This window comes from Coturnix japonica, chromosome 1 (assembly GCF_001577835.2).
Source record: "Coturnix japonica isolate 7356 chromosome 1, Coturnix japonica 2.1, whole genome shotgun sequence".
Taxonomy (NCBI): domain Eukaryota; kingdom Metazoa; phylum Chordata; class Aves; order Galliformes; family Phasianidae; genus Coturnix; species Coturnix japonica.
This window is the reverse complement of record NC_029516.1, coordinates 71,068,633-71,096,061: the sequence shown is the minus strand read 5'-3', so window position 1 is coordinate 71,096,061 and position 27,429 is coordinate 71,068,633. Positions and strand designations below refer to the sequence as shown.

The 27,429-nt window shown below is 45.7% G+C and overlaps 2 protein-coding genes across 5 annotated transcripts in view; one reads left to right on the top strand and one right to left on the bottom strand.

Annotated features, from left to right (window-relative positions):
* Positions 1-12,637, top strand: part of SIDT1 (SID1 transmembrane family member 1) — a 35,042-nt gene extending 22,405 nt beyond the window's left edge. The window contains exons 12-26 of one of the 2 annotated variants that reach the window (XM_015874408.2): positions 583-731; positions 1,146-1,219; positions 2,306-2,372; positions 3,384-3,457; positions 4,032-4,155; positions 4,856-4,973; positions 5,449-5,585; positions 6,762-6,870; positions 7,212-7,226; positions 7,964-8,040; positions 8,867-8,913; positions 10,005-10,110; positions 10,415-10,525; positions 11,216-11,329; positions 11,430-12,637. In XM_015874408.2, the coding sequence (XP_015729894.1) occupies positions 583-731; positions 1,146-1,219; positions 2,306-2,372; positions 3,384-3,457; positions 4,032-4,155; positions 4,856-4,973; positions 5,449-5,585; positions 6,762-6,870; positions 7,212-7,226; positions 7,964-8,040; positions 8,867-8,913; positions 10,005-10,110; positions 10,415-10,525; positions 11,216-11,329; positions 11,430-11,492 (1,385 nt within the window). In that variant the 3' untranslated portion in view covers positions 11,493-12,637. The remainder of the gene's footprint in view (positions 1-582; positions 732-1,145; positions 1,220-2,305; positions 2,373-3,383; positions 3,458-4,031; positions 4,156-4,855; positions 4,974-5,448; positions 5,586-6,761; positions 6,871-7,211; positions 7,227-7,963; positions 8,041-8,866; positions 8,914-10,004; positions 10,111-10,414; positions 10,526-11,215; positions 11,330-11,429) is intronic. The other variant, XM_015874418.2, reaches the window with a different exon arrangement.
* USF3 (upstream transcription factor family member 3) overlaps positions 2,305-27,429 on the bottom strand; it is a 38,305-nt gene continuing 13,180 nt past the window's right edge. For 2 of the 3 annotated variants that reach the window (XM_015874312.2, XM_015874328.2), the window contains exons 5-6: positions 26,822-26,918; positions 18,790-25,749 (exon numbers count right to left, since the gene is read on the bottom strand). In XM_015874312.2, the coding sequence (XP_015729798.1) occupies positions 19,313-25,749; positions 26,822-26,918 (6,534 nt within the window). In that variant the 3' untranslated portion in view covers positions 18,790-19,312. Of the gene's footprint in view, positions 13,878-18,789; positions 25,750-26,821; positions 26,919-27,429 lie in introns of those variants that run through there. The other variant, XR_001557831.2, reaches the window with a different exon arrangement.

Below are 27,429 nucleotides of genomic sequence, written 5' to 3'. Positions count from 1 at the left end.
AGCTGGTGCAGAAAGGGCAGTGACAAGAGTTCTTTGTGGGCCAGTGTTTTCATTAGCAGAGAGGCAATATCATGCTGTTCAACAGGTGAACTGTGCAGTGGCAGAAGACAGGGGAGGGAAAAGTCCCTGCTAATCTGGGATGATACAAAATCATTTCTTGTGCCAGAGTATTTCTTAGTCTCCTTGGAACTGCTTCTGCTACTGTGGAGAGACTGACATTGAACAGTTGTGAACTAAGTTGTGGAAAAGAGTTGAGGGTTATTTTTATCTTCCCTCAACCCCTGAAATGCTTTAAAAGCATCTGGGAGATGAGGATGAAGATTGTGTTCTGCTCATGCTACTCTGGGTAGGAAGTGGCTAGGAATTCAGCCAGTGAGTTGGAGATGTGGGCAGATCCCTCTGGCTGATATCTGAGACTTCAAGGAAGGTTTGTGACTGTGAAGAAGCTTCTTCCTTGGAATGACCATATCAGCTTTTCCCAGTGTATTGTTGCTGATATCTGGGCACCTTTCTTCTTGTTGTATTTGGAGTGATTTAGCCTTTATCCTGCCTGTTTTTTTCTACCTTCCTGCTCTGCTTCAGATGAGTCTAGCTCCAGTGGTGGACGGCAGTTGTCTTCCCCTGAGCATGGGCCACCAGCAGGCTCAGACACAGACAGCTCTGTGGAGGAAGAGAGCGACTTTGACACCATGCCAGAGATCGAAAGTGATAAAAATGTCATCCGCACAAAGGTACGCCTGGTACGTGGCCAGGACCAGCACCAGTCACTCTCCAAGGGTTTTAAGTTTCCACTTAGCTCTGCTGGATTTCATCTAATAGAGACGAATGTGCTTCTTAGTGTTCTTTCAGAGTCTAAGTTTTCCTGATGTGCTGAGCTTACTGCTGAAATGAGTGACTTAATGTGGAAAATCAGAATGTGTTGGGAACAATTGAGAAAGGAGAAGGAATCCCAGTGTGCCCAAGGAGGGGTGGCAGCACAGGGTGAAAATAATGTGCAGTGGTGACTGGATATTTAGTAGAAGTAATGAGTCGATGTTTTTCAAATACATTGAGATTTTTCTACTGGCTTTTTCACTAGTTCTCTTCTGGTGATTGTTGTTGTTTGTTTGTTTTCTTCCCTCTTTCTTTTCCCATTGATATTTTAGGTGTTCCTCTATCTGTCAGACTTGTCTAGGAAGGACCGAAGAATTGTCAGCAAAAAATACAAGATCTATTTTTGGTAAGAAGACAAACCGGTAAGGCCTGGTCTTGGGACCTGGTTTCTAGTTGTAAGCTCTCCAGCTATGTACACGTGCTCTTCTTTTGAGCCACAGCTTAGTTTTAAGGGTGTTGTTTCAGCTGTCCTGTTACGCTCTGTTCTAAGAAGTCAATGCAGATCCTTCATACCTCAAATGCGGATACTTGTGGGCTGGTGCATATGTGATCCTGGCAATGGTTACTAGTTTTCATTAGCTTTTTAAAGTGTGGTAATAAGCAATGTGCTGAAACATACTGGGGAAGGAGGAACTTGAGTTATGGACAGCAGTTTGAGGGAGATGGTTGTCCTCCTGTACTCTGCTCTTGTGATACCTCACCTGGAGTACTGCAGGGAGGGGTTCCCAGCACAGGAGATGAGAGTGTTTGGTTTGAGTTGGTCCAGAGAAGGGCCATGAGGGTGATCAGAGGGCTGGAGCAAGAGGTTGGTGTTCAGTGAAGAGAAGGGAAGAGGGGAGACCTTGTTGTGGCCCCCTAGTGCCTAAAGGAGGATTACAGGAAAGCTGGAGAGAGACTATCAGGAATGTAGTGATAGTTTAAAACAGTTACCCTTTGTCTTAAGGGGTTTTTAGTTTAGATTTAGCTTTAGATTTAAGTTTAGATTAGGCATTGGGTATAAGCTCTTAACTCAGGGGGTGATGAGGCACTAACACAGGCTGCCCTGAGAAGCTGTGGGTGCCCCATCTTTGGAGGTATTCAAGGCCAGGATGGATGGGGCCTTGGGCAGCCTTATCTAGAGGGAGATGTCCCTGCCTCTGGCGAGGGATATGGAATGAGGTTATCTTTAAGGTCCTTCCAACACAAATCATTTTTTTATTAGCGACTCAAATATAAAAGCTTGTGGTTAGCATCCTGACTCTTCTCATGTTGTTTGCATTAGTACATTTTTCTTCTACTTCAGAATAATCACAATCTGAGCTGCTATAAAGCTGTGGCTGGGAGAGAAGGGTGTATGCCCTTTGTACACCCTGGTGCCTAACTTTTCCACCTGCACTGTAAGGCTCCGAGATGGGTGTGTGCTGTAACTGCTGCTTCTGTCTTCTCTCTGCAGGAACATTATCACTATTGCAGTGTTTTATGCCCTGCCAGTCATCCAGCTTGTCATCACCTACCAGACGGTGAGTCAATCTGCGGCTGTCACCAACATTCGGTGTCATCTTGCCTTTGAACCTACACTATGGCTACGTGGTACAAGGATGGCAGCTGCAGTAAAATTGGGTTGGCCTGGGGATCCTGCTGTCTCTCTGAAGGGCAGATTACTTTAGCTGCTGTCTGTACCAGATTCTGGTTATTAGAGCTAGCTTGGCTCAGCTTGCTGAGCTTTTTTCTGCTGCTTCTGCCTGGAAAGTAGAGACCTGAGATTCCTGTTCTTATTTTCCTAATCCTCATTTGGGGCCTGTTTTTATTTTACAGTAGGAGGAACCTGCTGTTCTCTCTGGAAGACAGCTGAAAGCAAATGCAGTTGGCTATGATATGAGTGTTATTTTCTGTATTGTTTTCCATATCCCTTTTTATCCTGCTGTTACTTAGAGATTTGCAAGCAGATCTACTTTTCACCCTTGTTTTGTGTTGCAGGGTGCAAACACAAAGTATATTTTCTCTAAGGACTGCTGTCAGGTCTGTGGCCTGTGGCAACATCTTGACTGTTATTCATAAAAGCTTCACTTTCAGATGTCAGTACTCCCTTATGGCAGTGCTACTGTTGGGCTGCCTCCAGGTCTCTACACGTATCTTTACGTCCTACCGAACTGATTTCACTTCTACGTAGTGACTTTCTGAAACAGTGGCATGTGGTCCCTGCTTCGCCCCAAGCACTGAAACAAGGCAAAGAGAACAAAAAAGACCAGCTGAGTTTCGTAGTGGTCAAGGGTTCAGCCACTAGTCCTGTGTGAAGCACCCTAAGCTGCTGTCACCAGCTTCGTTGCTTTTCAAGACCTTGTGGGCTCTGAGCTGTGGTGGTTTCTGAAAAGCTGTTTGCAGGGTGCAGTGATTGCAGAGACGCAGCCCTCAGGTGCTGTATCTGCACTATGGCACATCAGACCTGTGTAAACACAGTGTATGTACGGTGCAAAGACATCCAAACAGAAAGGATTTGCTAACATCAGCTCTCCCATCTCTGCTCTGTCCAGGTAGTGAATGTGACAGGCAATCAGGACATCTGCTACTACAACTTTCTGTGTGCTCATCCACTTGGGGTGCTCAGGTGAGTCCTGCAGTCACTGCATTGTTGCCTTGTGCTTCATGCTGTGCCCAGGCAGGTTTTTTTCCTTACCAGGTTTGCAGCAATCACACTGAAAAGAACATTGAGAGTTTAGGGCTCTGAGCAGAGTCTCCCTGAGCTTTCTATTTTGCTCAGCAGTGGCTTTGTGTTGTACTGAGATGAATGCCCAGGTCTATGTGGTACCAGGTTTACCCCAGCAAAACTGCTTGCCACTAATGATGGGCTTGTGTGCTCCTTCAGATGCTTTCACATGTCTTCAAAGAGAAGCAGCTCTGAAAAGCAATTCAGAACAGCCCTTTCAGTGCATCATTTCTCTACCCTAACACTAGAGTGCAAAGAGAACCCAGAGTTGGGAATCTCACAGAGAAAGTGTTAAATCCATTGAGGCAAATGAAGTACTCAGGCTGGAATTGTCCTCCATTGTGTAAAACTGGCCAGCTGCTGAGGTGGAGGGTGGTGGTGGTGGGAAACTAAATGAATTCAGTTTATTGTGACCTGGGGTTCACCTTCCTGCCTCTGTGATGCCCTTGTTTTAAACCCTCTTTTTCCCCTGCAGTGCTTTCAACAACATCCTCAGCAACGTGGGCCACATGCTGCTGGGCTTTCTCTTTCTCCTCATTGTGTTGCGCAGAAACATTCTCCACCGTCGGGCCATGGAGATGAAAGATGTCTATACCCTAGTGGGTACATGGTTGCATGGGACTAGTGGTGGGAGGGAGGGCAGGGTGAAAACAGCTGAGGTTGTTTTCAATTTGTATTCCTTGCTGGAGGATGGAATCCTCTGTTTCTTCCTCTGCAAAAGATGGAGGTGGAACACATGCTTACTTTGCTGCTTGTGATATGTCTGTGTTGCTGTTGTTGCCCAGCCTGGATTCACAAAGACAGGGAGATGATCTGAGGAATGACTCCCATGGCTCTTCTTCCAGTGTTCACTGTGGGAAAACTGGGGCAGATGAGGAGCTGGATGGGAGCACGTCTGGATCCTTGCTTTGTCTTGTGACAATGAAACACGCAGTGGAGAGCAGCATCTGCTTTCTAAAGAGGAAGAAGCTCCATCAAACTAAGAGCTAGACAGATGTTTCTAAAGGGGCTTGTGAAAAGTGCAGCCTGGTTAGTTAACATCCTTTTAAATGTGGTGCTGAATTGAGATTTTGCTCTCAGAACACCAGTACCAAGACACTATGGTCTTCAGACCGGAAATTTCTCTGTAATTACATTGGATTTGCTGCCTGTGGATTCTACCAGCTCTGCACTGTGGCTACAATTACATGTGGGCTGAAGGACAAGCACTGGGGGTTAGGAGGGTTGAGGTAATGAAGAGTGGAAAGCTCTCTTGTGATCAGAACAGTGAGAGTGCCTTCTGTCTCTGTTCTCTTCTAGGACTATGGGATCCCAAAGCATTTTGGTCTCTTTTATGCTATGGGTATTGCTCTGATGATGGAAGGGGTGCTCAGTGCCTGCTACCATGTCTGTCCTAATTACTCTAACTTTCAGTTTGGTAAGCCAAGTTGCCTTCTTTTTGTGCTTGAAAAAGGATTTGCTATCTGTATCTCTTGCAGAATCACAAGTATTTTTTTACCTCTCTACTCTTGAGAAGCTTCCAGGCTTGTTCAGAAGACAGTGAATCTTTGGATGGAAAAAAAAGGAAGTTTCTTTCAAAGACAGAAGAATGCTTTTAATTTTCTTTTAACTAGAAGGATGGGCAGAGATTGGTCCCATCCAGTCTCAACCATTCTGTGACTTCCTGCCTGTTCCTGTGCCCTGATGCCCTGTTTTTTGTTGCCCAAGAGCATAGATGATGTACTGCAAGGTAGCAAAACACAAGCTGCTGTACAGCGTAGTAAAGCATCAGAGATTCATGCCAGCTGGTTTTGTGTTTGGCTCTGCTGCCACAATTCACTGTATGTGCTTTGAGCAGCTTTCTCAGCCTGCTGGCACCTGTTTTCACTATTTCTGTTGTGCTCCCTCCACAGACACCTCCTTCATGTACATGATCGCAGGACTTTGCATGCTTAAGCTCTACCAGACCCGCCATCCAGACATCAATGCTAGTGCCTACTCTGCCTATGCCTCGTTTGCTGTGGTCATCTGTCTTGCTGTCCTTGGAGTGGTATGGCTCCCTCTTATCTGCCTTTTTCTCTGGGGAGGAGATGTGTGGCTGGGAGTGTGGCTTAAGTAGCCAGAGGAGCAGGGAAAGCATCAGATCTCAATAAGACTGTTAAGCAGCTACTTGTACTTGCGTTCCTAGAGCTCTTATTATTATTTCTTTTTCCTCCTCCTTTCTAAAACAACTGTCCTCACAGCCAGGTTGCTTGCGCCTCTTTCTACTGTTTGCTTCTCTCCAGTTGGAGACTGTTTCATTCAGCAGTAACCAGGCAAAATCCATTTAATTCTTACTTTGAGCTACTGGCTGGGCCTCAGCAGACTGTTAGCCCTTCTCTGTCCTACATTAGCACAGTATAACAGTTGATCTTTTGCAGGCAGGAGACTGTCTGTGGGATAAGGCATGAAGGGATAGCTGGTAAACTTGAGAATTCCCAAGAATCTCTTGATACTCTGCTTGATGGGCACCTCCAATCCCTGAAGGTGTTCAAGGCCAGGTTGGATGGGCCTGTGGGCAGCCTGATATAATGTGTGGCAGCCCTGCTGTCAGCAGGGGATTGGAACTAGGTGGACTCAAGCGCCCTCTGTGGCCCCAGGGGAGGGGAGCAGGTAGTTGTAGCCTGTCAGCAGACTAGAGTTTCTGAGCTATTCAGTGTGTAATGGAAATATTAAAGTTTTAACACGGCATTAACTTGGATTGGTAAGTCACTTCTAGTCCTTAAATAAACAAAAAGCTTGTAGTAGGAACACTTTGTACTTTTTGGTTTGCCACAGTGCACTTGCTAAAGCAATGGTTGGTTCCCTGACTTCCTTTGTAAAATGACTCTCCTGGTCAGAGGGGCTGCTGTGTAGTTCTGCAGGGAGAGCTTACCTGGCTCAGTGTTTCTGCTCCCTGAGCCAGCTGCAGTCCTTCAAGGTCATCAGCCTTGTCTGAAGGGACATTCAGAAGTAATGGCTTGTTCTCTAGAAGTGCTGAGCTCTTCTTGCTTTCCTGGTCTCTGGATTTGGTTTGGACTTGGAAGATAATAGGGGTTTCTCTTCCATGTTCAGTGGGGTTGTCTAATTCTGTGTGGTGATCCAGGAAAGAAAAGGAGCAGCCTGCTGGTAACAGGGCCCAGGTTTTGGGGTTTTTTGTTTTTTGTTTTTTTCTTTCCCCCCCCCCCCAATTTGTCTCTGCTTTCAGGTGTTTGGGAAAAACGATATGTGGTTTTGGGTCATTTTCTCACTGATCCATGTTTTGGCCTCACTGGCTCTCAGCACTCAGATCTACTACATGGGCCGCTTCAAGATGGGTAAGTGCCACAACCAGACTATTTTGTGGGTGCTTCTTGCTTGAACCTTTGCAAGTCACCTCTGTAGCTTTTGGTAGAACTGTAAGGCCAGTCCTGTGGACTGCACTTGTGTTTGGGGTTGTCCTTTCTCTCACCTGAGGCTTTTCCTGGCCTCTGAAACCTTCCTGCTGCTGCTTCCCAGTCAATGGGAATCAGCAGGACCCATTTGCTGTCTCTTGTGCTGTGCTCCAGAAGGGTGAGCTAGATGGGGTGAGGGAAGAGAAGGTCTGGTGGGGAGCCTGGCTCACGTACTCTGCTTATAAATGTGTTTCTCCTTCCTCTTCTGCTTCTGTCTGCCTCAGATGGCCCTGACTCAGGTAACTGGTGGCAGCTTCCATTCTTTGAAATGATTGAGCAGTGGTGGAGAAGCTGGGGGTGCATGGATGTGTGTGGAAGGTGGGCTTGTGTGTTACCCTGGGGTTGGCTCTTGAGAACTGAAGTTTGTTTGCCAGCAGCTCTGCTAGGGCCTGCTCCTTTCTAGGAAGGGCATGGTATAGCACAGAAAAGCCCTGATATCTCAACACAGGAGTCTTTTTGGGCTCTGCATTTGTGACTAAAGAAGGACCTATGCATCCGTGCATGCATGCATGTTTGTCTTCACTGCAACTTATAGCTCTCCGGAGAAGGTTCTGCAGTGATTTTTATTTATTTTCTGTAGCAGGGACACTGTGTGTTCTGCTTCTCTAGACCACGCTCAACAGAGATGAGTGTCTCCTGTGTTTCCCTCCACATTGTTCCATAAAAAGCACTTTTCCCCTTCTTCCACAAACATCTCCCCTAAAGAGGAGTGGCTGCAAAGCCAGCATATTTGCATTCAGACAGGGTCAGCACAACCATCAAGAATGTTTGGTTTTTAACCTGTTGTTCTGACCTAACACTGTCTACCCGCTGTCCTTCTGCTCAGCATGGACAACTCCCAGAGGGAAAAAATGAATCTGTGCACACCCTGACCTTCATAGCCTGGGTCCTCACTTAGCCAGAAAGTGCATCTTTCCCCAGCAGGTGTTATGGAGCTTGGTCTAGCTGTAATGACTTGTGTCCTTTTCTTTGGTAGACCTGGGGATGTTTCGACGGGCTGCAATGGTGCTGTACACGGACTGTATCCAGCAGTGCAGTCGACCAATGTACATGGTAGGCGATTTCTCACTTTTCTGCATCTCCTTCAGCATTTGTTTGCTTTCTTGGCAGTGTGCAGAAGAGACGGTTGTGGCTATTTGAAAAGAGTGATGCTGCCTGCTTCCCTTCTCTCCCCCTACCTCTCACAGTTATAGATCTCTGCTGGGGCTTTTTACTTTCACTAGAAAGCCAAATTAGATCTTTATTTATGAATTCTACTTTATCGTTGTTATTCTCCAGTTTCACAGTAAGGATCAGACTGGATTTTGCAAGCAAATTTGGTGCACTCGGGCATAAAGTAAGCCTGACTGGCCTGAAGAAGCTGCTTCTTGAAAGTAGCTATGTAAGCACAAATACGTAAGGACCGCAGATGTATCTATTTTACCATCTGTAGTTGGAGTTCTTACGTTGTTAATGATGAAACCGGTTTTTAAAAATAAAGGGAGGAGCTCCATGGATATGTGCAGGAAGCTGTCCAAAGCACCCCGTGTCCTCTTTCAAACATGCCATTTTTCTATGCAATATGTTTTTATGTGGAAAGAAGTTAACTTAGCCAAACAACCTGCAGGCAAGCGAGTCTTTTGAGAATGATTCTTGAGGGGTTGACTCTTCTATTTAGATACTTAATCTTTGCTATGTAACGTTCTCTTCAAATCTGTGAGGGCCAGAGCAGCATCCATCCAGCAAACACTCCTTCACATGGAGCAAACACAAGTGCTGGGTGCATGTGCAGTTACAGGAACCAGACTCCAAAGCCTCACAACGATAGCCTGAATTTCTGAGGCAAAGTCCACTTGTGTTTCCTTCTGCTTTCATGTGATCATCGGTGTCTTTCCTTCAGGACAGGATGGTGCTGCTCATCGTTGGAAACCTAGTCAACTGGTCCTTGTAAGTAGTGGGGTGTGGTGTTTCGCCTACTTGTGTACATGAGCTTCAGTGTTGATACAGGCGGCCTGGGGTGGAGAAGAAATGCAGCAGTGTCTGTGTGATTGCTCTGTGCTGGGGCTCTTCTGAGATAATTTGGGTTACAGTGTGTTCCAGAGGTACCTGAGGGCACCTTCCTGGGTGTTTTGCTGGTGCTGTCTAGTGGCTTGTCTAACCAAGCTTGCCCAGAGTTGGCCTGGCACAACATTGCTATGTTGTGCTATGCAAACACATCCTTCCTAGCTGTGAGCTCCAACCCAGCTTAGTTGCAGGAGACTTGACAGAGACATTTGTCACAGTTGCAGAGCCCAGCAGTAGCTGTGTGGTTGGAGTGACAAGCTCTTGCATGAGACCTAAAATAACTGCCCTTAACTCCTGCTTTTCTCAAAAGCTGCTTCTCAAGGATGTGCCTTCTACTAAATACAGAGTCCCTACTGTGTGAGATGTGTTTGGCCATGGGGTGGAAGCAATGCAATGCTCCTGTCCATATTATAGAATCACAGAATCACCAAGGTTGGGAAAGACCTCCAAGATCATCCACTCCAACCATCCACCTACCACCAATATTTCAGCACTATACCACAGCCCTTAGTACAACATGTAAATGTTTCTTGAACACCTCCAGGATGACTCTGCTACCTCCTTGGGTAGCCTGTTCAGCACCTAACCACTTTTTCAGAGAATATTTTTTTCCTAAAGTCCAATCTAAATCTCACCTGACACAGCTTGAGGCCATTCCCTCTGGTCCCGTCTTTAGTGACGTGGGAGAAGAGGCCAACCCCCACCTCACCAAAACCTCTTTTCAGGGAGTTGTAGAGAGTGGTGAGGTCTCCCATGAGTCTCCACAGGAGGCAGATTCTCTGTTTCGCTTTGTTTTGTTTCTTAGCAAGGAGCTGAGGTGAACACTGTATGTCCTTCAGGAAACTGGCAGGCTGCAGCAGTGTTGCCATGTCCTGTGGTCTGAGGGGAGCAGCGGGTGTTTGTCAGTTTGGGGATGTATCCTGTCCCCAGGGAAAGAGGATGTCTAATGTCTCTTCTTCTCTCTCTACCCTCAGTGCTATCTTTGGACTGGTGTATCGGCCCAGAGACTTTGCCTCCTACATACTGGGCATCTTTATCTGTAACCTGTTGCTGTATCTGGCTTTCTACATCATCATGAAGGTAAAAGAGGCGGCTGTAGCTGCCATGTGCTTGCCCATCTCTGAAGGGGAGGGTACGAGCCTCCTTTTGGCTGCAATCTGGGTTCTCATAGAGGGGCATGGAGAGTCCGTTGTGGGACTTGGGGCGAGATGAAGCACTGGTAGCTGGGGAGGGGATGCTGTGCAGTGATCATCTTGGTGGCCGGACTGCATCTTCCTGGGGTGGGCAGCACTCTGTGAAGGTGGGCAGGCCGGGCTGCTGTGCCATTGTGCATGGCTCTGGCCCCTGGGAAGCACTTGTTGTGAGGCTGTATTCTTCCCTGCAGATCCGCAGCTCTGAGAAGCTCCTGCCTATCCCCTTGTTCTGCATTGTGGCCACAGCAGTGGTGTGGGGGGCTGCGCTCTACTTCTTCTTCCAGACCCTCAGCAGCTGGGAGGTAACGTTTCTCTTTTGCCGTCCTTCTATCCATGTCTGTCTCTTGTCTTCCCTTCCTGTTGTTCTTCTGCAAAAACAATACTGTAGGGGAAAGCCTTGGTCCGCTTTCCCACAGCAGAAAGAGACTGCAGGAAGCTGTGCTGAGGCCAAAATAACTGCATGCATAGTATCATAAAGGTTGACAAAAGCCTCTTAGGTCATCAAGTCCTACTGTCAACCCATCACCATCATGCCCTTAGGGGAGACAGGGTGATCTGGTGATCGGAAGACAATGGGCAGATCCTGACCAGCAGCAGCTGGCAGACTTCTCCCTGGAGGGATGAGTAGTGGGAAATAATATGGGCTGTGAGGACTCCCTGTGACCTTGGAGGCTCTTAAATTTGGACTGGATGACTTCTCCATCGCCATGACAGGGGTATCCAGTGGAGGTTTTGCAGCTTGTGCTATGCTGCAGGTCAGATGCAGAGACCAGAGGGGGTTCCCCCTGAGCTGTGTGCTGTGATCTCAGACCCATTCATAGCTGTGCAATATTGTATTGCATCCCTGCCATGTCCTTGTCTCATGTCCACCCTTTTTCTTGGCTCCTTCATGGAGGATTTAGGCAGGAAATTCTTCAGAGGGTTTCATGTAGGTGGCCAGGATCCTTTGTGTGCTGGTGTTGAGTCCTGACCACCTGCTCCCTCTCTCCTAGGAGACTCCGGCAGAGTCCCGAGAGAAGAACCGGCCGTGCATCCTGCTGGGCTTCTTTGATGACCATGACGTCTGGCACTTCCTTTCTGCAGCTGCTTTGTTCTTCTCCTTTCTGGTGAGTCCTGCTCTTCTGTGCAGCCTCAGCCTCTTCTCTTCCTTGTTTTCCTTGGCCGTGAGGTGACCAGCGAGACGTGCAACCTTGAGCTTCTCTCCAGGTTCTGCTGACCCTCGATGATGATCTGGACACGGTGCGCAGGGACAAGATCCCAGTGTTCTGAGCCCCTGGTGGACGGAGGCGTGGGTTTGTGCCAAGCCTCTTGGCTGAAGGCACCAGGCTACCGGTGTCCATGGGAATGAGCCTGCTTCTGTGGCCTGCAGCCCTGTGGGGAGCTGGATCCCACAGTGAACATGACTGGGTGCTGCAGTAACTGGAGCAGGACCAGGAGGGAAGATGACATCGGCTCCTCTGCCACCACACCCCCTGGGGTAGGCATGACTTAGCATTTGCAGCCTGGCTTGTGGGGACAGCGGGTGCTGCAGCTGGTGAAGAGGGAGGGGACAGGAAGACCTTAGCTTCCCTTTCTCCAGGCTGACGTGCTCTGCTTCCTCTCTAGTGAGTGGGTTTGAGAATGCATTGCAGTTCTTCCTGCATCAGCAGCTGGTGCCCAGACCCTGCGGGCTGCTGCCCTTGGAGAGCCCCTTGGGCAGCATGGGGGGGGAGCATTTGGTTTCTGTCCCACTGCAATCCCAGCGTGCAGAACAGCTGCTGAGTGAGCAAAAGGCTCCAGGCAGAGGTGGTAGTGGGGCTCTGTGTTCTTTTGGTGCAGAAGCTCCTCCTGTAACTGGTGAGGAGCTGCAGGAACATTCCAAGGGGGTGCAGTGTTGCAGGGAGATGGGGACTAGAGCTGCAGAGCCTCTTGCCTTGCTATTGCAGCCCCTCTCACTGGCACAAACTTCTCTCCAGCAGCTCCTGCGCAGCTGCTTGTCAGTGTAGAGTTCTCCTTTACAGCACCAGAAGTGCTGAGACCAGAAGAGAGATGATGAGGCCTCAGTCTCATGTGCTGAGCACCTCCTTGGCTCCTGCCATGTGCCCCAGTCTGGGAGCCTTGTTAAAGGTTTGGAGAGTAGGGGAGCTGTCCAGCAGCCCTTGATTTTGTCCTCCCACGAGTTTCCTTTGGATGGGGGGTGTGGTAGGAGGTCCTGGGAGCGCTGGGGTTGAGCTCTTTGGGGATGTGGACAGAACTTCTCCCCCCGTCTCTTCAAATTTTCTGCATCTGAAGTTTTTAAATGTCTTTGCATTCTTTCCGAGTTCTCAGTTATTTAAAAAACAAACAAGAATGAGGTATGAATTGTTGCAGGTGTTGCATCTACAGTGTGACCTGTTTTGCTAATTTTGAATAATAAAAAAAAAAATATTCTTTGAGGCCTGTTGTCCTTATTTCTGTTCTCTGCTTTGCCTGGTTTTGTTACAGCTATTCAATGTTTCAGTGAACAATATTCCTTCTCCCCATGTCCACTGTACTCTTGGAGCTTGTTCCAAGCCTGTATTTGTTTCTAACAGAGAAGCTGGAGATCTTCTCTGTATGTGAATGTGAGAAGGATCGGTAACGTTGAGCAGCAGCAGGCAGGGGCAGTGTAGGAGGTGGAAGAGCAGCAGATGGACTCGCTGTGCTGGGCAGAACCACAGAGTGTGTGCATGGCACAGCACTAGTGCGGTGGGAGACTGGCACAAAACAAGCAGAAAAACAAGTGAGATAATTCAATGAGGAGGCAGAGCTGGAATCATCTTCTTGCTGCTTTCAAGCCTCCTGCTCATGCAGCAGTGTTGAAGATTTCCTCTTGGCTTTGACCTGCCTGGTTTCTGTTGGCATTGCAGGGCTCAGCCCAGTCGGGTGCTGGCAGAGGTGCCTCTGGCTTAGTGGCGTGGTCCCTGCTTCCTCAGCATGTGTCCATCCCTCCTACATTCAGTACAACCTGCTCCTGTAAAGGGGAACAAACAGTTCAGTTTCCTGCTGCATCCTTTCCTATCTATTTTCTCCCTCTTTGAGCTTACATGGTTTGATGATCCTTGAGGTCCTTTCCAACCTGGCCTCTCTTTGTTTCACACAGTGGGAAAGAGGCTGTACTGAAAACAACACAGGCTTTGAAGAACGTTTTCCTTTTTTTAATAAAATACTATTGTGTTCATATCTATACAAATAATTATTACAACTATTAAACAAAGTCTTACATATAACAGTAGAAATCTCAGAGCTCTGAACGAGATCGTGGGTTGAGATATTTACACCTGAATACCACACGTTCATAAAAAGATGTCAAAATAAACACAACGAGATCTTATGTACAATTATGAGACGATGTTCTTCCTTGTTCCTTATATTCTTCTGCAGATTTCCTTTCTCCATTACAAAATAGGAAGGGCTTTCTGCTGGGGCTGCATCCGAGTAATTTACAGCTGTATAAAACAGGAGCACAGCAGATAATTCTGGGCTGAATATAAATAATTTACATTGGGGAGGGCAACAGCATCTCTAAATAATCTCCTGTGGCAAAATCCATCTTTGCTTTCCTTCTCACAGTGAGCAGGCAGGAACGCGGGGACGGCCCATTGCTGTCTTGTTTTGTGATTGCTGAAGCAACAAAGCAGATTGCAGACATGAAACCTGCTTGTGAAAATGCAGTTTGATGAGAAAGCAGGAAATGCTGTTTGTAATATAAAACGTTTGCTGCTAAGGGAAAGGTTCTCTTACAACTAAAGAATGGCTTTTGTTTAACCGAGTGAGGACTGTCAGCAAGGGGAAGATGGTTCTTGATATCAGCATGACCAAACATTTCTGGAAGTCTTTCACCTTTAACTGAATAATTCACTATTGGTACACAACATGTGGAGGTAAAGTGTGGGTGCTTTAACTCTCAGCTGCATTGTAAGGACAGCAGAGGCAGCCTGAGGCCGACAGTGCCATCCTCCACATGTGTGTGCTCAGCTGTGGAGCTGCCAGCACTGCTGGACTGGGCAGAAGGGAAAAGGAGCAGAAGTAAATGCAGACTGGCTGATGAGAATGGATGGAGCTGCTTACACCACTCTATTCAACAGCAAACGCACAAAAAACACAAATTTGATCATTTCAGTATGAATAAATTCAATACGACTCTTTCCAAGACAAGGTGGGATTAGTATTGAAGTGACGAGCATTAAAGTCGTGTGGGAAACAGGGCAAGATCACAGCTCTCAATGCACCTGACTGTGTTTGGCCATCCAGAAGCAGAGGGCAGCTCTGAGTACAGTAGACAGACAGGAGATGAGAGGTAACAAAATGATGCTTATTACTGGAAACGCCCTTTGCATTTGCCCTGCCAAATGCTGTGTTTTCTGCACCAAAACCAGTCGCTAACCACCATGGCAGCACAGCTTTAAAGTGCATAGGAAACCTGTTTGAAATGTCAGAGGCCCCGCGCTAGCACAGCATCTTTAATTCAGAGGCGCTCCTCTGATGGCAGCAGGGGCTGTCAAACACATCCCAGTATGGCTTAAACCATTTCTGGGAGCTGCACTTTGATGAGCCCCTTACTAGCCCAGTGAGAATGCTCATCATCAACCAGTTTATTGCCTGCTGTCAACTCAGTCTGCTTCTGCTCATATTCTCCTGGTTTTCTCAAGGGATTAATCGATTCATTTAATGACATTGAAATACATGCAGTTCATCCCTAGGCCGTTCGCTGTTATTGGTTGAACACATTTAGGACAAGCTGGAGGCCATAGCTTCCCAGTGCTCATTGACTGCAGCAGTCCCACCCCAGAGGTAGTTCTGAACCACTCCCTTTTGCTACTTCTTTTGCTAAATGAGGCAGCATGGAACATTCTTCCCCTCTTCAAACACAAAGCAAACCTTTCAGACAGATACTGTGAAACTCTTATGGAAGAGAAAATCCCACTCTCAGGAGAATAAATTGCAATTAAATCTTTTCCAAACATATCTTTAAAAACGAGAGAACTTTGATGAGGAATTCTTGCTGAAATTACAGAGTTTTGCCAAAAGAAAATGTGGTTTTACTTGTAGAATGAAGAGGAGGGGGTAATTAACTTACAGTGAAGGGGAGAACAGAAGCAATTTCATAATTAAAAACCAACAGGAAGTACCTAACGTCTCACTTCTCTTAATGCAAAATACCCATTCCAGCAGCTGTTCATGAGCACCGACATGTGAGAAACAATCTGGGAAAAACACAATCACCCCAAACCGGGGCACCTGGCCAGGCTCAGCAAAGACAATCTTCAACTGCAAACGATGCTATGAGACAGACTACATCCTAGAGCCAATTCTTCTTTCTTTTAATTAATTGATTTAAATGCCAGTCAGCAATGATAGTAATAGAATTGGGGAATAAATAACAGAATTTGGACAAAAGCCTTCATGTGAATCTCTTGCAGCTAAGTCTTCCTACATTTCCTTTTATCCTAAACAAATGCCATGGAGAACACTTCTTTTAGCATCTTTTATGGCATATAAGAAGACTCACATTGGCCTGTGGTTGAACTTCAGCAGGAATTGTCCTATTCAGTTGGGGCAATGAAGTGGTCTCCATTCTGGTCTTGGTTGTTTCCATAAGAAGTCCAGAGAGGCACGGTGATTACATAGGAGCCACCACAGCCCATAAAAACAACGTAAGGTATAAATCCTCTGATGGAGAATGGTCACGTGGTAATGAGTTTTGAGCCATGCGCTACAAAACTGTGCAGTTCCTGCAAAATCACACAGTCTTTGCATCACTAACATGACTGTATGGTAACTGCCTGCACTAAGGGTATCCTATGAGTACAATTGCTTTTTGGTCATCTTTGTAAACAGAAAAGGAGAATATAAAACTTCCAGCCTGTTCAAAAATTGATTTACAACGTACGTAAAAAAAGAAATACAAAAAGCCAACACTTCCAACATGTTCTGTTGTGAATACTCAGGATTGCATTTACCTTAATACAACACTAGTGAAATCTGAAGGAATAAATATACCCATGCAAGCTTATAGGCTCCCTGCAGCTCTGACAAACAACCCGAAGTGCTGGAGCCTTCCCAGCATAGGAAACCAGTGCAAGTAACAAATGAGTGAGGAGTAAGAATGGCTCTTGTACGTTCCTCTGTGCAGAAGACCACACAACACAGCATGCAACCACCGGTTCTATCCTCCACAATCATTCATAACCCCTGGAGCCATTCAGCATTAAGGTACTCCTCACTCTCCTTTATGGCACCCCATTTGGGATCTACAGCATGAAGGAGACCAACGCGGCTGCCCAAGAGTCCGACCAGACAAAACTCAGAGCCACAGTTTGTTCAGTCAGAGTCGAGGACTGCTGGTCATTGCTAATGCAACTGCAATCACTGCTGTTTGGAGGCAAGCAAAGAAAAGCAGGCTTGCTTTGAAATGAAATAAATATCCCATCAAATATTTGCACCATACACAAAAAAAACCAAACCAAACCAAACCAAAAAAAAAAAACCAACGCCCTGAAGCACCACTTACATTTAGTGTCCTAAAGAGATGGTGATACCCCATTTGAAACAGAACCATTTTAATTGGCTTTGTGAGAAAACACCAGACCCCCAGGTTACAAGAATGGAGACATTATCAGATAACTACAGACAGCCCAATTCTGTTTTATACTAAAGCTTCTTTACTTCCCTGAAGCAGTATATAAAAAGGACTTGGCAAAAATGGGCCCTCAACATTCCAACTATGAAAAAACTTTCAGCTACCTCTTTGGGGCTCCTATTCTTCAATATGAGTATTATGAGAATTTAATATGAGCCAGCAGTGTGCCCAGGTGACCAAGAAGGACAGTGGCATCCTGGCTTGTATCAGGAATGGTGTGGTGAGCAGGACTAGGTAAGTCATCCTGCCCCTGCACTCAGCACTGGTGATGCCTCACCTTGAGTACGATGTTAGCTTTGGGCATCTCAGTACAAAAAGGGCACGGAGGTGCTGGAGCAGGTCCAAATAACAGCAACAAGGCTTGTGAAGGGCTTGGAGAACATGCCCTATGGGGAGTGACTGAAGGAACTGGGGCTGTTTAGTCTGGGGATGAGGAGGCTGAGGGGAGACCTTATTGCTCTCTTCCAATACCTGAGAGGTGTTTACAGTGAGAGCGGGGTTGGTCTCTTCTCACTGGTGACAAGATGAGGGGAAACGGCCTTAAGTTGCACCAGGAGAGGATTAGGTTGGATATCAGGAAAACCTTCATTAGAGAAAGGGTTGTTAAGCACTGGAATAGGCTCCCCAGAGAGGTGGTTGAGTCACCATCCCTGGTTATGTTTAAAAACCATTTGGATGTGGTGCTCAGGGACATGACTTAGCAGAGGGTTGTTAGAGTTAGGGTAGTAGGGATAGACTGTGGTTGGACTTGATCTTTAAAGTCTTTTCCAACCTGAGCTGTTCTATGACTCTGTGATTCAAGATGAAGGAGCATCCTCCTTTCTGCCCTTCAGGAAACCAAAATAAAACAATCACTGAAAACAAGAAGAAGAAGAAGAAGAAACCAGGGAACCTGCCCCTGCCCACACAAGAGCAGGGACACTGAAAATTACGCTACCAGAGGTCCCAGGAGTGCTAGCATGATGCAGAGATACCAAAGTATTTGAAGCTTATACATCCTTGCAGCTGTGCCATCTGGGTACAGAATGATTGCTTACAAGAAAACTGTTATTTGGAGAATATAATCTGGAATGGTATTTCCAATAACTTAAATTAGAAGACATATTTCTGAAAAAAATCATACCATGGAGCCATTAAATAAATAGAAGTTAGCTAGTTCTTCCCTTTCCTTCTAAAGAAATGGGATCAAAATCTGTGAAAGCATACTGGGGTCTCAGCTAGTACACACACTCGTTCTGTCCCTCACACACACAGAAAGTCCCCCTTCCTTGTGATGCTCACATCACATCCTCCTGGCATACATCTTTTCAGTCCTCACACATTCACATTCTCCCTTCACCCACAACCAAGTGGGTTTAGACAAAAGGTGCATTCAAGTGCAAAGTACTGATATTATATTAGGCCCCAATGCTGCCAGCAACAGTAAGCAGACACCATGCCCACAATCCCCATGGATTCTGTGGGATGTCGTGGGCTCAGTGCTGCTCCTGTGTGCTGACCATTACAACAAGGGGCTGTCACTCACAGAAACCAGTAAGTTGGTGGCTGAGCACAGGCCAAAGAAAAGGGGGGGAAAAAAGAAAAAGAAGACATTAAGAAGGTGCTAAACAAGGTACAAAACCACCCTGAGGTAACTTGCAGCATATGAGCAATGAAATGGCAACAAACAGGACTGCTGTCCCCACGGTACTCCAGTAGGAGTACTGAGTTACATTAAAATGTTGGCCAAGTTCAGCAGCAATAGATGCCATCACTAAACAAGATCCAAACAAATTCTTCTTTGAAATAGAAATTCATGCGTTAAGGAAATTTCAATTTTCTGAAACAGTATTTTTAATTTCTGGCCACAGAAACTCATGGCAATTTTTGCCAGGTCAAGTCAGCCTTAAGTCAAGTGGATGCAACAAGCTTCAAACAGACAAAAGCTGCACAACAAATGCCTTTATCAATTAACACCAAATTAGCGGAGACTTGTCTTGTTAGGAGACTCCCAAAATATTTTACAAAAGAAAAAGAAAAACCTAAGCCACTTGAAGTTCACCTTTAGTTTCAGGTAAACACGTCATAAATAAAATGAAACCTGTAGCACTTGTTTTCCCGTGTCCTGTTTGGATATTCCCACTTCTTTCTTTACATCCAAGCACTACTGAGAGTGGCAATCAGACATCAGGCTTGATTGTTGTAAAATCAACAATCAGTATTTGCACAGCTCTAAAGTTGCATTCTTACCGTTTACTTGCAAGTAAGCATTGCTATAGGCACTGGTGCTTTAAAGTTAGTAAGGTGGATAGAGAGTGCGTATATAAATACGGAAGGTACCCATATACATACATTTAGGCAAATAAACAGTGATGCTATGACTGGTCTCTTCAGGGATGCCGGTAAGATCCATTTTCTTTTTCTTAAATATATAAACAACTCATCAGACTAAAAGTCAGTGCGCCAGTCTTCATACAGCTGAACTGCAGTCATGACCTAGAATATGGCTTATATTGTGGGCGGGTCGGTTTGAGGGCTGCTTGGAAGAATCGGAAGCAGATGTGTTTGCAATGGAAAGCAAAGGCGACATTGCTGAACCATCTGGAGGAAGAGCAGTGGCTATTTCTGGAAACAAAGACGTCAAGTTAAAATTGGATAAGTGTGACGTATTGGTCATGTGCATTGGTGGCATATCCGGAAGCAAAGGAAAACTTGGCTGAGCAAAACCAACGGGCCGGGGAGGAGACAAGATAGATCCAAATCGATTGTTCAAACCTCCACTACTTGGCTTCTCTGTGGTCGGATTAGGAAACATTTGGTTGGGAAAGTAAGGGATAGAAATGTCATTGGAAAGAGTGGGGTGGGCAGGAGAGTAAGGCGGGTAGAAGGATGGCAGCGTGTTTTGGGGATCGACGGGGATTAGGGCTGGTGTTCGAGTGGCGCTAGGTTGAGTAACAGGGGGAATGAAGGACGTGTTGGCATTTATGGGTGGATTCATGCCACCCTCTGGGATAAAAGGGAATCCAAAGTTCTGAGAAAGCGTATGTTGGTCAGAGGCTGCATTGTCGTTGGACACTTGAGGACCATCAGACATGAAGCGGACAATGCTTCCTCTCTTTTCTATAGCAGACTGCTGGCGCCCAAGGATCATACTGCTGCTGGTAGACAGGGGCAGGTGGGGAAGACTAGGGTCAAAGACATTCCCGTGTCTTTGATTTCCAGATCGATTCCTTTCAGGCTGCCGTATTTTAGAGCTGTTGTTATCTTGTAGAGGATGCCTTGAGCGCTGAGTAACTGAAGAATTTGGCTGACGAACAGAAGGCTGCCCTTGTTCGCCATTTCCGTGAGAAACTGCAGGGTGAGGGTGAGTTGGCCTCACAACCCCGTGCATGTTGCTGGAGACAGGTGTATTCATGTGGCTCTTTGTTCCATGACTGTCTGTCATCCTCATAGGATTGGACTTCTGTACGGAAATGTTTGGGCTTGTATTTCGACCTTGAATATCTCCCGAGGAAGATGAAGTTGAGAAGGGAATAGTTAAAGAGCTGTTCCTGGTGTTAATTGTACTGATAGACATGTCACAGCTTTCCCTGTTCTGACCATCGCCATCTCTCCGGATGTGGACACTCTCCCGTGCTGGGGGACAGCTGTACTCAATCGTGGAGGATGCACCGCACTGCGTATTCCTTGGATGTTCCGGGATCGATCGCTGGCTTCCACTGACTTGATCTCCAAGGTTAGGAGCAAGTAAACTCTGCATAAAACTCTGGTGGCACGTGTTTTCATTTTCCCTTGACGGAAGGGAATTTCCTGTTGGAATACCTTGTACTGGTTGGTAAGGCAGTCTCTTCTGTCTTTCTATGGGTGGCCCAGTATTCTGACCAATTCGAAAAGCTTGCGATTGCATGCCCCTGAGGGATGACACAGAATTACCAATTTCACTGTTTCTTGAGGCCTGCACATCGAAATTGCCTGCAGGTTGTTGGTTGGGTCCTGCTGGCTTAAATGTCTGGCAATCAGAAAGTCGTTGTACATCTGAGCCAACCGTATGATCAATGGATATCCGGCCCTGCATATTGTGAATAACCAACCCTTTATTTCTAGCAGCATCAATGTAGCTTCTCATTTCCAGCTGGTCAGAAACTCTAGGGCCTTGAAGAGAAATTCCTATTCTCTGCTCTGAATTAGAGGGTGTCTTCCCAATAAGTGCCTCAGCAGAGTAGCTGGAAACTCTGTTTCTCTCCTGCCTATGAGGGGTGCAGGTCATGTCCGATGGCCTGGTTACAATACTTGCCTGGGATACCATTTGCGGCTCTAAACCCCTGGAGGTCATCAGCCTCTGCATGGGATTGTGCCCCGATACATGCTCAGAAGTTGAACCTTGCTGCCTGCTGCTAACGTCTTGCTGCTGTTGATGCATCATGTCCTGATTTATATGGCTCTGAGGGTGGTTATGATGGTTTCTGCTTGCTGTGGGATTTTCACAGTTCTTTTCAGGCTGGGAAGCTCCAAAGTGCTGCTGCATCTGCTGCTGCATTTGCTGGTGGTGAGGATGAGGCTGACCACCTTTCTGCCGTGTCTGATCACTTCCATGGTGTTTCTGCTGTAAAGAAAGTTGTGGGGCTTGGGTTCCCTGGATGAGATTTCGTTTCTTTTGCATTTGCACTTCCTGCTGTATTGTTCGCTGCTGGTGAACACCATGGGGTTGAGAGTGGACTGAGTTTTCCCCATGAGTGACATGGTGCTGCAGCTGATACAAGTGGTGCCTTTCTCTTAATTGTCCAGCCTGCTGCTGCTTTAAGTAGGGATGATTGTTGTGAAGGTGAGATATGCCTTGAGCAGGAACATGCTGAATTGGCTGCAAATGCTGCCCTGCTGTACCTTGTTGCTCTGAAATTGATGGCTGAGAGTTGCACTGAACTTCAGTTTGTCTCAAAGCTGGAGTTATGAAGTTGCTGTTTGATGGGAATAGCCTGCTGAGGCCATCTGTGTGCCCCTGACTGCTCAAGGATGCCACTGAATTTGATGAATTAGAAGGCATTTGACTGACCAGCATCTGTGTTTGATCAGCAATACTCTCTGGTGTTCGATTCATCAGTGCCATCCCTTCGAGCCTTAGAGGTGCTGTCTGACACTGCTTTTGTCTCTTTGCCGTAGAAAGCAGAAGGTCGTCCTGAACAGCCCGCTTGGCAGAATCTTTGCGACCTTCCTGATTTTGCTGCTTTAAGCGTGATTCCTGCAGCTGAGGAGCTTGCATGGAGTTTGCCCTAATAGCATTCAGTTGTTCCTGAGCATACTCACTCATCATAGCTGATCTTGGAGACGGATTGACATACGAACTAGACGGAAGAGAGAGACCCACAGTTGCAGGAATGCTTGCTGGCTCTGAAGGCTGGGGTAAACTTGAGCAACTCACAAGGGGATGGACAATGCGGCTCTGGTGTATCAGGTTATTCACACTTAAACTGGTTATGCTCGGTGACTGGGAAGCTGCAATCTGCAAAGAAGAGTTGGAGGTTTCCACACCTCCTACAGAACAGCTTGGTTTTTCAACTTGTCTATCAACATTTGTTTGTACCGTATCCTGAGCACTGAATTTGTTTGATGCTGTTTCTAATGGCCCTGCATTGCTTTCTTTCACTGGTAGAGGTTTAAAAGTCTGTTGCTCTCTCTCCAGAGTCACATCAGTTGACTTAGATATGGCATCCCTCATGTTAACTTGCATTCCTCCTCCACTTTTCTCAAGGCTTTCCTGGTCAAAAATAGCTCTTGCTGCAAGAGCAACGATGTCAGGTTGTTCTGAAAATGTGCAGTTGTTGCATGTACTGGTTGATGTGTTGCTAGTAACATCTTCTCTGGTGGTATCAGGTAACATCGAAGCCACAGAGAAGCCTCGGCTACTACCAGAACTGGTTGACATTGGGGAGTCTGCCTGCCTGCTGGCAATGAGGGCAGCACTAACTACTTCCTGATCAGAAACGCAGCTGTGATGCTGGGAGAGTGCATCTCCTTCTGTGTTCATTAACAAGAGTTCCTGCTTCTCAGGCAAATCGACATTTGATTCCACTGATTTAGAGTTTTCCATGGGAAAATTAGAATGCTCTCCTTGAACAGCAAAAGAAGAGCTTTTTTCCACAACTGTTCTTTCTTTTGTAAGATCAGACAGCATTTTGGTCAGACCTTGCCCTTCCAGCAAGTCCACATCTTGCATGACAACTGAAGAACTCTGCGGAACACTGCAGGATTCTGAAGTTGTTCTTGCAGTGGAAGTCTGGCCTGCCGTGCTGCTCTCCACTGCTGATGCCCCAGAAACCTGAGAACTTGTCCCATGTGCTTCATTTTGAGAGGATGTTAAGGTGCCAGGGGGCTCACAGCGAGAGGAAGACTCTGATGATGCTGAGCTGGTCAGTGGGTTGCTCTGAGGCTGACGGACTGGCAGGAGAGGAGCAGCATCCCTTGCAGTTGGTGGGACCAGTGCCAACTGTTCAGACACTGCAGGCTGCAATGGTGAGGGGGCTGGCAGCTCTGCCAAAGTTGTCTCTGGTGCAGGGCAGGACCCCACTGCTTGCTCTGAGCACTCAGCTTCTTTGGAAGGAGAAATACTTGCGCCACTCACCTGCAACGTGGCTAAAGCTTGTGACGTCGCTGGAATATTCTCAGGCAACCCCTCACCCTTTGAATGCTTTGCCACAGCTTCTACAGGAACACTGTCTGCCTTTCCCGCATCTTTACAAGGAATTGCTGGACAGGAAGCTTCAGTGTTGGCAGCAAGGTGTTTTTTTGTACTCTGCTTTTTGTTTGTCCTTTTTGATTTTGAATTAGACAGAAAACCAGCAGCAGCTTTTTTGGGGGAAACATTTGTTGAATTAGATGCACTAGTTAATACTGAACCCTCCAGAGGCACTGAGGGTAGCACCGAAGCTGGCAATGACACACAGTTAACTGTGGTGATCTGGTTATGGACAGTTGTGGGATTGGTAGGGTGGCTGAGAGACAAGTGTAAGCAGCTTTGTCCAGCCATTTGTGATATGCTCTGATTGAGGTTAGCTAAAGCACCAAATGTATTGAGAGCAACATTGGTATTTGGATCTTCGCTGGTGGTGGGTTGAATAATTTGCATAGGGGCTTGATTTGAAGCTCCGGATGAAGACATCACAGGTTGCAATGCAAAAAGCTGCCCATTCAATGAGATTGTTTGGGGATGCTGTTGATTTGACATTGTAACTGAAAATGTTTGTGTAGAGCTAGAAGATGGCAAAGAAGATGGCCTTGGTAATATATGGACAAGGTGTTTTCCACCAAAGGTCTGTGGAAGATGGGCATTTTGTACAGAGTTGCTGGAGTTTGCAACTGCCACAGGCCCATTCACAGGAACTCTGACAGAAGCAGAAGGCTGGGCAGAGAGCAGAGGAAGAGGATTCTGACTAGCAGCTTGAATAATTACAATTTGTTGACTGACATTTTGGCTAGGAACTTCTGCTCTCACAATTGGAGGACACGGAGCAGTGTTTGGAGGCTGAAGAATGATGACATTCTGGTTCGCTGGTGCTCCTGTCACAGCTGACGCAACTGGTTGAGCCATTTGAATTACCTGCATAGTTGAATTTAATGGAAGGATACTTCCTGCAGCCTGAGTTTTAACCTGTGGTTGGCTGATTAATGGCTGCATAGGTAGGGATGGGCAAGAGGGCAAGGTAACTACAATCTGTTCAGCTGCCTGCCCATCTATAGGCAGAGAAGTATTCAAACTAATGCTTGTTGTCAAAGGCCTGCTGTGAGCAGCAGATACAGTACTAGCCCCATTAACTGGCTCACTTAGCAGCGCAGTCATTATACTGGATGGTGTTTGGCTTAGTGGCTGGACAGTATTTCCTGCTAGCTGCAAAGTTGTCCATGTGGTCTGTGTGTTTCCAGCTGAAGGCATCCGTGTAAGGCTACTCATATTTTTCAAGTCTGAAGGAACAACACCTGTAGAGCCTGAAAAAGACCAGCAGTTCTCTAGGGGACTGGCAGGCACAGTGCTTATTACCGTTACAGCCTTCATTCCTTCTGCAGAAGAAGTCACAGGCGTGTCAGCACTACTTATTAAGTTTGTACTTTTGAGAACATTTACAGAGGAAAAACTGTCTGCAGCAGACAGTCTCACAGATGGCACAACAGCTGTGCCAGCAGTTGAAATTACAGAGCTTTCCTGAAACTCGTTCCTAGAATTAGGTGTTTTTGAGCTGGTTGCATTCATATGTTGAACTTTCTCAGCTTCCACACAGGCACTGGAAGGAAGGCTGATTCCCTGCATGACTGTTTTCTTTGTTGACTTCGAGCCACCTTCATCATTTTTACTTTTGGGGAGACTTTGACCATTCTGCAGTGCATTATCTGAAGAACACTGTAGGCCTTGTTCTGTTCCAGATTGAGAAGTGTTCTGTGAGGTGGCAGTAGCATGCACACCTTGCTCATTCTCTGGTATGGAAAGTTCAAGAGTGTTCCCTGCTGGGACCACCTGAGTGGGTGCCAGTGGAGAAACTGTACTCTGAGACCGTGGTTTGTTTTCCGCAGGGTAAATACCAGAAATTGTCACAGGAGTCACTAGGTTGCAAGTTCTCTGGACTGGAACAACATTGGCTGTTTGCTTTTGTAAATTATGACCAACATTAAACGTTATTCCCTGGACAGATGCTCCCTGGTTATTTCCATTGGGTTGACTCCCATTTGAATAGACAATAATGTTCTTTTGAACTTGATCGCTAGGAATAACAACTGAGACCTTTGCATTTTTGAGATTCCCCTTCCAGTGGATTGTAGGATCATCATACAGGCAAATATCATTGGCTTTCAGTAGTTCAATGTATCTCCCATTTTCCTTTTGCAGTTCATCCAGTTGTTTCCGCAGTTTTTTTATCTCTTCAGCTAGAAAACAGTGAGAACGTTATGACATGAGCATCAGTGCAAATACCTAGTAACACTGCCAAGAGGTTTGGAGAATAAGTTAAATGTAATACTGAAATAGGCTATTAATAATGTGTGATTTCTTCAATAACATAACATAATAACATAAATGAAGACTATCCTGATAAACGTTTCTACTGGGCAGGAAGGCAATAAACCCCACAAACTACTTCACTCCCAATATTCAGATATGTCTAATTAATTAGTTAAAAACATATAAAAATAAATCATATGAAACTAAACACTAATCAACTTCTTTAATTAATGAATGAAAAGCAGATATCTTAATTGATATTGATGAAACTGATAACCTTGTGGTTTCCCAGTTTCACTGCATATAAAAATGACATGCAAAACTAAATAGAATGCATCTATGTAAAGCCACAAAACCCAACAGTGGAATTGGAGAGAGTTCACCTAATAGAAAAATCACCTAGGATTTTCAAAACCAATCACATCGACAACATAAACTATTTAAGAGCATTCCACTCTTTGTGGAGAAATAGACATCACCAACTAAAACTTTAGCTCTGAGATTATTTCTGTCATATCTCCACCACTGCATGTGTATGCCTCTGTTAGAGTAGAATTCAAACAAGGCACTGTATTTTTATAAGGTAGGTTGTTCTTTCTTTCAAAGTGTTTGAAAGGAAGAAAAAACAAGCAAACAAACAACTGCATGAAGAAAGATCCATCTTTCCAATGAAGAAAATCTAATCCTGAATTTTATCAGAATTTTTTCAGCACATTACAATAGAAAAAAAATAACGATCTACTAGATGATCCTGCATTACTTGTGAGATTTTTCATTATGTTACATCACTTCAAATCTCACAGCTAGAACATGCACTTGGGCATTTTCTTTGTTTCTTTTTTGAGATAATTCTAAAGCAGATTTCTTTTTGCATGCATATGTCTTGGGAATCCTTAAGTCTGTTGATGCAGGGAATTCCTGGCTTTTTTCTTATTACTAACAAACACACAGTAGAAAGGAGTGACAAACTCTAGAGCTTCCAGTGGAATCTGTACTTACCTTGTTCATTGTTCCCTCCATTTAACAGAAGCTCATCATTCTGTCTTTTCATTTCCGTTATGTACTTAAAGGCCTGATCCAGAATCATGTTCTTGCTCTTTAAAGGAAAACCAAACAATATGAAATTAGAAAGAAATCTCACCATTGGTAGATCCAATGATAGATCTGATAGATCTTGCACTCGATCCAAAAGTCTTCATTTTAAACAGGTGCTGAACAGAATGCTTTTTTTGAACATTTTTTGTTGTTTTGTCTTTTCACCTTGCATGAGGATACTATCTTTCCTTACTATTAATATCTGATTTTCAGAATTGCTTTCATTTCATTATGCCAAAGATTACAGATATAAACATGCAAGCATGTTTACTGAGAACTATGTGGGAAAGTTGTGAATGGACAAGCAGGCATCAGCAAGATGATTAGATGGCTATGGACACATGAATCTGCTCAGAAACACTGTACACATGAACAGAGGAGAAAGTCAGTGAGTCGCATGACCAACTCGTACTGTTCATTCCTTCAGCAGTCATATGTAACACCTCCAGACATGAAGCTCAAAAATCTGCACAAATATATTACAATGGCTTCGTATTTCTAAAAAGAAATTG